The 11284-nt window shown below is 51.8% G+C and overlaps 4 protein-coding genes across 4 annotated transcripts; all 4 read right to left on the minus strand.

Moving 5' to 3' along the window:
• Positions 1-997: 997 nt before the first annotated feature.
• nut1 (putative RNA polymerase II mediator complex subunit Nut1) lies at positions 998-4544 on the minus strand. Its single transcript, XM_073754203.1, has 3 exons — positions 3824-4544; positions 3514-3761; positions 998-3467 (listed from the first exon to the last, which is right to left on the minus strand). The coding sequence occupies exons 1-3, from the start codon at positions 4476-4478 to the stop codon at positions 1122-1124; spliced, it is 3249 nt and encodes a 1082-aa protein (XP_073614065.1). The 5' UTR covers positions 4479-4544; the 3' UTR covers positions 998-1121.
• A 613-nt stretch (positions 4545-5157) lies between these two features.
• BDV17DRAFT_267902 (glutamate dehydrogenase) lies at positions 5158-7452 on the minus strand. Its single transcript, XM_073758411.1, has 2 exons — positions 6800-7452; positions 5158-6749 (listed from the first exon to the last, which is right to left on the minus strand). The coding sequence occupies exons 1-2, from the start codon at positions 6843-6845 to the stop codon at positions 5416-5418; spliced, it is 1380 nt and encodes a 459-aa protein (XP_073614066.1). The 5' UTR covers positions 6846-7452; the 3' UTR covers positions 5158-5415.
• Positions 7453-9017: 1565 nt separating this feature from the next.
• BDV17DRAFT_135293 (uncharacterized protein) lies at positions 9018-9471 on the minus strand. The gene has a single exon (XM_073754205.1). The coding sequence runs from the start codon at positions 9351-9353 to the stop codon at positions 9117-9119; it is 237 nt and encodes a 78-aa protein (XP_073614067.1). The 5' UTR covers positions 9354-9471; the 3' UTR covers positions 9018-9116.
• Positions 9472-10280, minus strand: BDV17DRAFT_135292 (uncharacterized protein). The gene has a single exon (XM_073754204.1). The coding sequence runs from the start codon at positions 10095-10097 to the stop codon at positions 9591-9593; it is 507 nt and encodes a 168-aa protein (XP_073614068.1). The 5' UTR covers positions 10098-10280; the 3' UTR covers positions 9472-9590.
• Between the last annotated feature and the right edge of the window lie 1004 nt (positions 10281-11284).

An 11284-nucleotide genomic window follows, 5' to 3' on the forward strand; every position in this document is an offset into this window, starting at 1 on the left:
TCCATCCTATGATCAGAATTCCCGACGGGCAAGCATCGCATCACGTCTTGTGGTTCAGATAGTTACATACTGAGGCAAACGTGTCGAGGCGCCCGCAATGCAAGCATGCATACTTCACGGGTCACGTCGCGAACATGGACAGCTATATAGACCTCAATACCTACCTACCTGCCTAGCTAGCTATCTTAATTGCTTTGATCCTCACCCCGTCACCTCGATCTCTATCTCTATCTTCACATCTTCTATAAAACCAAACTAAGTTTACTAAGAAATCTATAAACGACCGACCAACCGCCCACAACCAACAACCCGCTCTTCGCGCTTAATCAGTATAATATGTCCACCACAAACACCCTTTCAACCTTCGCAATCCTCTCGCTGCTTCTCACCTCCATCACTTCCGCCTTACATATCCCCTCTCTCAACCAAGAAAGATCCCCGTCACCCGGCGGCCTCCCTGCCCCCCTCGCCCATCTACCGACGGGGGACCTCCACCTGATCGAGAACATCGCGCTGGACAAGATCATGCCGAATAACGGAATTGCGGACTCAGTTGATAATATCCAGGGGGGTTTGGAGAAGTCTGATAAGCCTTGATTTGAACTAGTGTGTTTGTCCATTTCGTCCTGATACTTTTATGCTTACTTGATCGAGACGGAACTAACAGGGGTTAGGGTGGAGTTGGAGGTGTTGGATCCTATGTGATATATACCTGTTGGACTTTGTTGGGGATTGAGCTTATCCAGGGGCATAAAGACAAGAGATTGGCTTGGGGATGGAGCGGGGAAAACTGTCAATGCTATTTGTTTTATCTGGAACGCGTGTTGAATGGTTTGAACTTGAAGGCGCTGTTTGGGTTTACTGACTTATCCTTTTGAGTTTTTTGTTATGGAATGATTTACATGTTCAAACTATACCTCATTTTTCAACAGAGTGAGATACTGGTTATATCTCCGTCCAATCTGAACATCAGTTTAGGTATAAATGAATATAGTATATCGAGTCCAACTCTCATAACATGTTATATGCCCTATCCAAACAGACCCAACAAGACAAGATACCAACTCAACTCAAACAGGCCCTGGGCATAGATAGTCAAAGATAATAGTCAGTCAAAAATCCTAAAACATCCCCTCCATATCCAAATCCAAAAACTCCGGGTTCATCTCCGCCGCATTAAGCACATCGTCGATACTTTGATCGCCCTCTCCAAGACCGAGCCCACCAAGGCCCTGGTCACCGACTCCAATACCAACGCCAAGTCCTTGTTCGCCAACACCCCCCGCCCCATCCATATTAATATCCATGTCCATGCCCACAGCAGCAGCAGCATTATCCATGATCTGATTGAGGTTCGCTTGTTGATGTTGGTCACCACCCACATCTTGCTGGTTATTCAGATTCATATTCTGGTCCTCAGGACCAGGACCAGGACCACCGGCACCAGCACCGGCGGGAACATCAAGATGCATATCACCCATAATGTTGAGGTTCATGCCCATTCCCATATTCATTCCGACGCCCATGTCGAGGTTATTCATCTGTGCCGGCGGCGCAAGAAGAACATTCACGCGGCGGTAAAGACGCACAACGAGTTCCGCGCGGAGGGGATCCTTCTCGGACATTTTGGGAACGGTTTCATGCGCTAGATTCAGTGCGTCGCGGAGGGTGAGGTTCACGCAGCGGGGTGTTTGTTCATCGGATTCTTTGCCTTGATTCAGATTATTGGGCGGATGGTGCGCGCTTTGGTCGACTGTATAGGACTCCGCGAGAGGAGCGGAGACGAGAGAGGCCGCGACATCGAGAGCGAGATCCGCGGCGCCGGTTCCCGCCGCGCTGGATTCAGTTTGGAGTTTGAGTTCGTCGAGGATAGCGGACAGGACGCGGACGGCGCCGAGCATGCGGATGGCGGAGATGATTTGGCGGTGCGTGTAACTCGGCGGTGGCGGCGCGACGGATGTATCGGCGCTGGTGCTCCAGAGGACGAGGGATTGGAAGGTGTTCCTTATACTTCCGAGCAGTCCGCCCGGTGAGAAGGTCGTCCATGGTTCCAGCTCAGATTTGTGCACGGCGCCTGTGCGCTGGAAAAAAAGGCATGGTTCGAGCGCGTCGAGGATTGGCTTGATGTCTGTTCTTTGGGGGTGGCGCGCTCGGACGTCCTTTAGTTGTTCTTCTAGGCTTCGCGCGGTGATGTTCAGTACGGTTAGGTGGATTTCGCGCGCCTCGCCGGAGATTGAAGACGGTGAGACCAGAGACTGGAGTGTCTTTAACGGGATGGTTGGGTCTGCTTCTGATTCCCAGATGTGGTTGCCCAGCCAGGTGAGAGCGACGATTAGTGAAGGGAGGAGGAACGGTTCGAGGAGGTACTCGAAGCCGCCCTTTAATGTGTCGAATTCTAGCTTCCCGGCTTCGCAGGCCCCAAGGCTCTGCGCGAAGAGCGTTGACACGAGCATGTAGAATTCCTGCGGACTGCAGGAGGACATTGTCTCGTTGGATATCCCTTCCGCGATGAAGAGGGCTGCGATCCACTCGCCTAGGTTCTTATTCTGCTTCTCGCTCAGCTCGTCGAGTTTTTGGCTTGAGGAGCCGCGTTCGAGGAGCTTGATGATGAACGAGTTATTGCTCGAAATACCTAGGTCGAACGGCCGCAAGTCGTACCGATACTTGAATGTCAGAATTAAGAGGAGAATGCTACCGAATTCATCGTACACAGGCTGACTTTCGGCCTGGTCTTCGTCCCAGTGCCAGGCGTCTATGAGCGCGACCAGTGGCTGCAGGATCTGCTTTGGGGAGCGGAAAAGCAGCATGATGTCTAACGACTGTGGCCGGCGCGCCAGCGAGTTGCAGATATTCTTCAGCGTCATTGTTTCCTTTTGCATGGCGAGAGTGTGCATTACTTTTGTGATGGCACCGACAATCGCACCAGCGTTTCCTTCCGTCGACTCGATGTCACTAATCAATCGCTCTGCGCGCTCGTGGTTTGCGTTTATCTGCGCCACCAGGTCGTCCTTCACATATGACCCGCCAGTTGGTAACGTCTGCATGGGGTTTCCGCCTAGTAAACGCTCGATGCTCGACTCCGGAATGAGCTTGTGCGAGGCACATGAGAACAAAAATTCCTGTCGAACATCGGACAGCGCTGTGTTGCCCTGCATCGAGAACATTTGGCTGAAGGACGGGAATGTGTTAGGGTCGATTCGACTAAGTGCGTGGTTGACGCAGACTTCCATGGGCAGCGACACCATCGACATGGCTAGTATGGCGGAGAAGAAGGGCGGGAGCTTGTTGACGAGGAATGATCGAAGTAAGAGCATAGTCCTGCTGGACTCGTTGCGGTCCACTGCGTTTGAGAGGACGTCGAATGACGCCGTTATGATTTCTTCAATTAAAACTTCGTAGTGCCCTGCGTAGCGGTTTAGAAGGTAGTTGAGTAGTATGCTGTCATCAACTAGTGGGCGTCCGACGAGCTATCCTTAATCAGCATGAGTAACGTCAAAAACAAGGAATGCATACCATGGCATTGATATAAACGTAGAGACCAGCTCTAGAGTTTATAGTCGGCCCATCAATCACCGACGCCTCAAACTGCAGCGCATTGACATTAACATCCCCCATCAGGCCAACATCAATCTTCGACGGCGGCTGTCCGTAAAGATGGAATTCCTTCTGCAGACTGTCAAGCCGGTTACGCAGGGGCGGCGATACCTCATCGCAGAGCGGAAGATACGCCGAGAGCGCCTGTCCGAGTCGGATCTTAAGCCCTTCCAATAATCAGTATCGCCACCCACAATTTCACATAAGGGAAAGGAACGAAAATACAAACCCTCATGCCCATCCGCCCCCAGAATCGCAACCCCCTTCCCCATTCCCCACAGCGCAGCGAGCAGAATCCCCACCGACTCAAACAGCAACACCGCATCTGGATTCCCAATCATCCCGGCAGGCATCCCTGCATCAAGCTGCCCATTATGCCAAGCAATAAGCGCCTGGATCCAATCGACAATAGCAGAGAAGGAATGAATAACCTCAAGAGCCGTCTTCGCCGCTGCCCCAGTCGAGATCGAGAGCATCGCATCCTGGATAACCCGGATATCAGTCATGAGGGTATACCCCTTCCCCCTCTTCCTTTTCTTTTTCTCCTGATCCCGACCCTGTTTATGCGTTGTCGTCGCCGTAGTCGTACCAGTGATAGACGAATACCTCAACAACCCCCCCAAAACACTCGAAACCTGGACCCTCCCCATCTTAACCAAAACATCAATGTAAAGCGGCACCAGCGGGTCCCATTTCACGCCGCTCGCAGCGCGCGTCGATAAAAGCGCATCAGTAAGCGCCGATTCAGGGATCGGACACCGCACGAAGAGCATCTTGCTCAAGTCCCTGAACTCGGCCGCGTCGATGCGATGCAGCAGGCAGCGGTGGAGAAAGGCTTTCCATTGCCCTGTTGCGGCCGTAGCCGTGGTTTCTCGGGTTTGCATGGCACGCACTATATATAAGAGGGATTATTTGAATTTTATTTTTTGGGACTTGGCCCACGGAATGGGCATTTTGCCTGTTGTTGTTTGGTCGAGTTCATTCATGAGATCGAGGATTATGGATATCGCTCACGTGATACGTAGACGTCACGTGTGGATGCCCGGTTCCGACCAATGATGATTAAGAATGGCGAAGTATACCCACTAATCTGTATTAATTAAATCAGCAAGACTGTAGACGACAGTCACGGCGTGAATGGCAAATCAATAACTTGATAGAACAGGTGCGATTTGATGAGAGTGATGGAGGAACTCGTGTTTGAAGCGAATGAAGCGTACGTTTTTGTGTATTCTCAACTGACAGTAGTAGTGATATCGACACTCAATAAGTGATCCCATGATGATTAACGCATGGGAATGAAGGGGTTCTAGAGGATATTTGTGAAAGGTATTTGTGTTCATGTTGAGGATCGGTGTTTTCAAGCGGTTGATGTAGTCCCTTCGCTCGTTCCCAAACGGTAACTAGGTCTAGGCAAGGTGCTAGACCCTTGTTCCTTCTTCAATAGTCTCAAGGTAGGTAGATTGCTTCTTGCACAAAACCGAGCTGACGCCATCGGGACCAAATGTATATTACTGGGCTGTTGGGAATCGAGATTTGTATACTGTTACTACTCTATAAAAGAAAGATTCTAGAAAAATAGTTTCCAACTTGTATGAAAGTGAAGAGCTCTGAAAAAACGTCTATGGTATAACAAGCTGACGATGCACAAGGTCTATCTACAGGTATAGTAAGGTAAAAAAGCAGGCTAGAAACGAATCCGGCGCCTCTATCCACGCTCGAAGAAAGACAAAACAATCCCGAAAGGCTGAAAACAAGCGTCACAAATCATCATCATAGCAACATCAACATCTCGAAGACTTTAGATATTTAGACAACGAGTTAGTTGGACCACCAATCACCCTGGTCCTTCATGGCCTCGACGACCTTGGTGAAACCAGCAATGTTGGAGCCGGTGACGAGCGAGGGCAGAACACCGGCGGGAGGGGTAGCGAACTTCTGAGCAGTCTCGAGACCGTTCTTGAAGCACGACTCCATGATGTCCTTGAGGCGGGCGTCGACCTCCTGCTGGGTCCAGCAGAGACGGGCGGAGTTCTGGGCCATCTCAAGACCGGAGACGGCGACACCACCGGCGTTGGCGGCCTTACCGGGCGCGTACCAAATGGCGTCGCCGGGGTTGGCGTTGCGGTGGGCCTCGAAGATATCGATGGCGTCCTGGGTGCAGCCCATGTTGGAGCCCTCGGCGATGAAGCGCACGCCGGACTTGATGAGGGACTCGGCTTCCTCACCGGAGACCTCGTTCTGGGTGGCGGAGGGGAGGGCGACCTCGAACTTGCCGGGGATGTGGGTCCAGGGGCGGGCGCCGGGGAGGTAGGTGAACTTGGAGGAGAAGGTGGAGGATTCGGCGAGTTCGGAGAGCTGCTTGCGGGCGACCTTGAGGTCGGCAATGAGGGTGATTTCCTCGGGGGTGAAGGAGGCGGACTCGTCCTTGACGATGAGGGAGCCCTGGGAGTCGGAGAACGAGACGACGGAGCCGCCTAGCTCGATGACCTTGAGGGCGGCGTACTGGGCGACGTTGCCGGAGCCGGAGAGGGCAACGCGCTTGCCAGCGAAGTCACCCTTGCCGGCGTGCTTGATCATGTGCTCGACGTAGTAGACGACACCGTAGCCGGTGGCCTCGGGGCGGATAAGCGAGCCACCCCAGCTGCCGCCCTTGCCGGTGAGGACACCCTCCCATTGGTTGCGGATCTTGCGGTACTGACCGAAGAGGAAGCCGACCTCGCGGCCGGTGACACCGATGTCGCCGGCGGGGACGTCGGTGTCCGCGCCAATGTGCTTGCAGAGCTCGGTCATGAAGGAAACGCAGAAGCGGCGGATCTCGTTGTCGGACTTGCCCTTGGGGTCGAAGTCGGAACCACCCTTGCCACCACCCATGTTCAGTCCGGTGAGAGCATTCTTGAAGATCTGCTCGAAACCAAGGAACTTGAGGATGGAAAGGTTGACGGAGGGGTGGAAACGGAGACCACCCTTGTAGGGGCCGAGGGCCGAGTTGAACTGCACACGGAAACCACGGTTGACCTGGAGCTCGCCCTTGTCATCCTCCCAGACGACACGGAACTGGATGACACGCTCGGGGACGGAGACAACAGCAAGGGCCTTGCGGTACTCGGGGTGCTGCTGGAAGAGAGTGGAGTTCTCAAGGGTCGAGGCAAGCTCTGTCGCTGTTAGCGGCCAATTGCATTAGACTTCTTGAATAGGGTCGTACCCTTGTAGGCCTGCTCGAACTCGGGCTCGACGGGGAGGTTAGACATGGTGGCGGGACAAAAAAAGCTTATCGCTGATAAGGGATGGTGGATATGCAAGGAAAGTGGTGAAGAGCCCGCGAGAAGACAATCGAAGCAGAAAACTCAGCTGGGATAGATGGATTTTAAAAAAAAAAGAAGAGGTCTTGAAAAGGGCACACGACCGGGTTTAAGTATCAGTCCGGACGGGATGGTGGGGAGGAGGCGGAGGAGGAGCTGGCGGAGAGCAGCGAATGAGTATACAGCCGGAGTCGGACGAGAAGATCCTGGGTACGGCCGACGGGAGGCGAACAAAACCTGGCGGGAAACTCGGCAGGACTCCAGGGCTCCCAGGAGTGGAAGAGTGGAAAGGTACAGTGTTCATGGAACCATACAGTTGGTAGGGCGGGCTAAGACGAGGCTAATGTCTGAGTCCGAAGTTCGGGGTGTTAGTCGATCGATTAAGGTCACAGAATCGATCCTTATCTCTGGGCGGAAACCCGCCCGCTTGCGGAAGCCGGCTCTTTCTCGTAACATTACCTAACCTGCCTCAAGTTGCTCCATCTGAACTACGCCTTCACCGGAATGATACGGTACCCTGTGCTCCGGGTGCCTCGAGGCGATGTCTAGCGAAAAGGGAGAACTTCGGGCGATGGAGGGTGGAAAGAGAAAAGTTTGCTACGGAAGATCATGCCAAGCTTGTGCCTGAGCCCCAGCCCCACGTGCCCTTGACTGCATAGTATAAACTTATACTCTGTAGAGATTAGACTGAACAATTGTTATCTGATCGGTTCTCCACACGAATCTCTTCTAGAATCTTACTCTGAACGAGGATTTGGAGTAGATAACTACGGTTAAATAAGAATACTCAAAGAGCCGATGTGAGCATCAACTGAAGGCAGTGCTACATAGTATACTAGAATACCCCGTACCCCCCTCATGCCCCATACAGATACCCCATAACCCATAACTCATCAAAATGTCGGTCATAAGAACCCTTATCAGCACCGTTCGTAATCGATTCACTAACAGAAAGTCCACGCAAGGATCAACAGCTGTCCTCTGCTCACCGAGAAACGATCAGCATTGGAACCGATGTGGGGACCATCGGCAGATGGGCAGCGGGAACTTGCCACCAAGCAAGACCCGAGAACTAATTCTGAAGGACTCACCGGAGTTTCCGCCGGTTTACGCTGCTTTTCTGCACTTGCTGATTGCTGGGAGACTGCTTAAGCCTTTTAATTGCTGCGATCGGCCGCCAAGCACGCGGCTAATGCAACTTTGACCCTGCGATTGGTGCGTAATGGCTGCTGATAAGGGCTCTGACAAAATTGATGACATGGGTCTTGAGGTACTTTATGCCGACTGATGACTTTTCGTGGTAGTGTTATTGTCTATGGGCTATTTTGAAGGGTGACTTTGAGAATGTCTCTATGCCCGTCCTGTAGCTGAGACGCAAGTTTACCGCCTTCTTTGCTCTCCAAGAATTCTACGCAGTATGAAAATCACGATAAGAAAACAGAATATAATTGATCAACGTAACGCACTTGACCTCGACGGTCCTCGTGACTTCACTGCCGATCTCAGAAAAAGCACCGGGGTACAAGGATTCGCAGGTGATTCACCCCATACTCCGGAGTAGCAATGGAGCTCATTCAGGCATACGGTGTGCGACCCGGTCGATCCTCTGCGCACCGACCACAGAGCAGTTTCATGACTCGCGTCCTTAATATTTTTGCTCTTCTGCTACGAATCCTCTAGAAAGATCTTTTTGCCGCTGAGATCATTTTTTGTATCTTCTTGTTATCTCTTCTGTGATGCCTTGCCTGATATGACATTGCACATATCCGCGGTCGCGTGATCAGGTATCGCAGACAAGAACTCATTTTTGGAAGGTACCCTTCCCTCAACCACCACCCAAAACCGAGGTTAAGTAAGCACCATTTAGGTGTCTAACTACGGCAACAAGGTGTTGGAGCGGCCGAAAATCCGTCGGTGCGCGACCACTAATGTAATGGCATGAAGGATGAATTGGAGTTCCGGACGTCGGAGTTGCTCCCTCGACATCTGCTTTTGATAAGAAGGGAGAGCCGTTGAGCGCCATGGCGAGCTAGCTAGTCAATGAACTACAACAATACCTTGTCCGGTGAGCTATTGTCTATGTATGCCCGCTTGAAGGGCAACTGCAATCTGCCCTTCAAATAAGCGGAATGGTCTGCGCCAGGTTCATGGGATTTCTTCCTGGTAGAAAGAATACTCCCATGACCATTTCGAAGAGAACCGCTAGGTATGGATGACTCCCTACGCGTAGCAGTCGACGGAACATTGGGCAGCGAAAGATGTTCGCCAAGAATGGCACCGTTGCATATATATAGATGCTGTCTGGCGCTCTAGTAGCACAACGTCGAATGGTGTCCTCACTTCATTCGTCGTACCCCTGGCCGAAGTCGTACGCGGAGGGAATAAAGCAGATGAGGCATGAACGATGCACAGGGAGCTCCCGCCCGCAGATGGGCATCTCTGCGTCATGGTAATCATCCGTCAAGGCGCGGGCGTAACGTAGCACGAATATCCTCCAACTCGGCTGGCGGCTGTGCTGTTGTTGTTGTTGTTGTTGTTGTTGTTGCACCAACGATGTAGATAAAAGGAAGTCGACTAGGGGATGTCGTACGGATGCTTAGGTACCTAGAGCTCTTATTTCAGTCTCGCCCGCACTAGAGCTCGCCAATTTGTTGTTGACTGCTCGGCTTCCAGGAACGATGTTGTGCTCGCAGTTCACTTGAGCATTACCTCGGAAGAATGCACGTCGAGTCTGCCGAGAAGTCCCAATCCGTACTTGTACCGCAGCGTACCCTCCAGGATGCTAATCCTGCAGTAAACAGATTCGTGTTGAAACGGCAATGCCGAACAAAAGCCGGCAAGGCTTGGATGACGATGAAGGGCCCTTACCGAACCCTTGCAAGCCAAGAAGCCCTGGGACTGTATCCTGTGACGGTGCCTACCAGACTTCAGATCGGGATACGTCCGCCATGCTCCGGAGTGGCGAGTCCGACGAGCCCAACTAGAACCGGGAGCAAACCATGCAGTGTCAACCAAGGATAAATCCATGGTGGCGGTGTAATCTGTGGCGTCGGCATGGACCGAGAGACCAGGATCACAAAGGCACTGACCGAGGATTCCCGGAATGATAGACTGTACTCTGTAATCACCTGCAGACAGCTTAAACTTCAAACTGACGACTAGTTGCCCCTGAGAGGTAAACATGCCGTACTGCTGTTCCATAGTGAGCCTGAAGCAAGGACGGCATACTGCGCGAAGCAAGTTGTATATGAACTCGCAAAGTACCCTTGCGTCTCGCGGCTACCATCAAACCATTGGCAATGGTCGGAGACTTCAGGAATCAACGGACGAAATGAAAGTCAAGCAAGAGGGGGGCCTTATGGGAGCCATATGGCCGGAACATGTTCAATGTCGGCCCGAGTCGCATATATGGTACCGCAAGCTAGCGGTGCCTTGGGTGCTGATCGGCTTCTCCTCGCCCAAGATAGCCAGTTCAGTCAGGTTCTCGACTAGTGCTCTCGTCCCTATCACTGGAATCGGTCGTTGTAATAGATGGATCTGTGTAGAGCGAGCTTCCGTGGTGCGTCCATTACCCCGGTCCTCCAGCAGCTGTAGTTGATGATCTGAAGAGTGAAGGCAAGGCGACCCAAGAGGAGTATAACTGAAGAAGGGATAGAAGGTCAGGAAGAATGGCAGATTTTGGCTTACCGTACCTTACCAGTCGCGTGTGAAAGTTACCGAAACCCGCCTTGCCGAAAGTGGGCTGGCTGAAAACCAAGGTTCCAAGGGTCAAGGTTGGTTCCGCGGTCTTCAGTCGACGCCATGAGATCATGATCCAGTCTACGTAAGCCGACGCGGAAAAATTCTCCCTGATGAATGCAACATTGTCGTTGGGGCTGCAATTGCTGACTCCAGCTGAATTAAAGTTGTGCCTTGTATGTGAAGAGTTTCAAGAGGGTCTTTGAAGGATTCCTTAGCATGATCTACCGAACCTTCTATTGTTCCTAGAAGCCTGGGGCAATTGGGCACGTAATATTGGACTCTGCCCCTTGCTTAGCACGCGACGTGTACACAGGTCACGCCACCTCAAAAACGTGGACGCGTGACACTCATCCCCTTCACATGACCGCCAAGTCTATTAATCAGCAAGAACGTGACACGCGACCTTCTTTCATACGAAACCATTTTTCTGAATTTCAATTTCGCTTTTTATTTCGTAAAGCACTTAATATTACAAGTGTTCTCTAACTAGTTTCCAACTGATTATTTTTTACCATGAGTACTCAGCAGGATTTATTTGAGTTTGACGATCCTGTCGAATCAAGTCCAAATAGGGAATCTAATATCACGGTATCTATCTTTATAAAGTACCTGGTAACTGATTACTAACCACTTGATGTGGTAATAGG

This window comes from Aspergillus undulatus (assembly GCF_047715775.1).
Source record: "Aspergillus undulatus strain CBS 261.88 unplaced genomic scaffold BDV17scaffold_36, whole genome shotgun sequence".
In the NCBI taxonomy this organism is placed as follows: Eukaryota; Fungi; Ascomycota; class Eurotiomycetes; order Eurotiales; family Aspergillaceae; genus Aspergillus; species Aspergillus undulatus.

Excerpts from the sequence above, each read along its gene's own strand:
- nut1 (XM_073754203.1), bottom strand. The coding sequence starts at position 4,478 with ATGCAAACCCGAGAAACCACGGCTACGGCCGCAACAGGGCAATGGAAA. Across the intron at positions 3,762-3,823 it reads GGGGGCGGATGGGCATGAGG|GGCTTAAGATCCGACTCGGA; the intron begins GTTTGTATTTTC and ends GATTATTGGAAG. Across the intron at positions 3,468-3,513 it reads ACGTTTATATCAATGCCATG|CTCGTCGGACGCCCACTAGT; the intron begins GTATGCATTCCT and ends GATTAAGGATAG.
- BDV17DRAFT_267902 (XM_073758411.1), bottom strand. The coding sequence starts at position 6,845 with ATGTCTAACCTCCCCGTCGAGCCCGAGTTCGAGCAGGCCTACAAGG. Across the intron at positions 6,750-6,799 it reads GTTCGAGCAGGCCTACAAGG|AGCTTGCCTCGACCCTTGAG; the intron begins GTACGACCCTAT and ends TAACAGCGACAG.
- BDV17DRAFT_135293 (XM_073754205.1), bottom strand. The coding sequence starts at position 9,353 with ATGATTACCATGACGCAGAGATGCCCATCTGCGGGCGGGAGCTCCCTG.
- BDV17DRAFT_135292 (XM_073754204.1), bottom strand. The coding sequence starts at position 10,097 with ATGGAACAGCAGTACGGCATGTTTACCTCTCAGGGGCAACTAGTCGTC.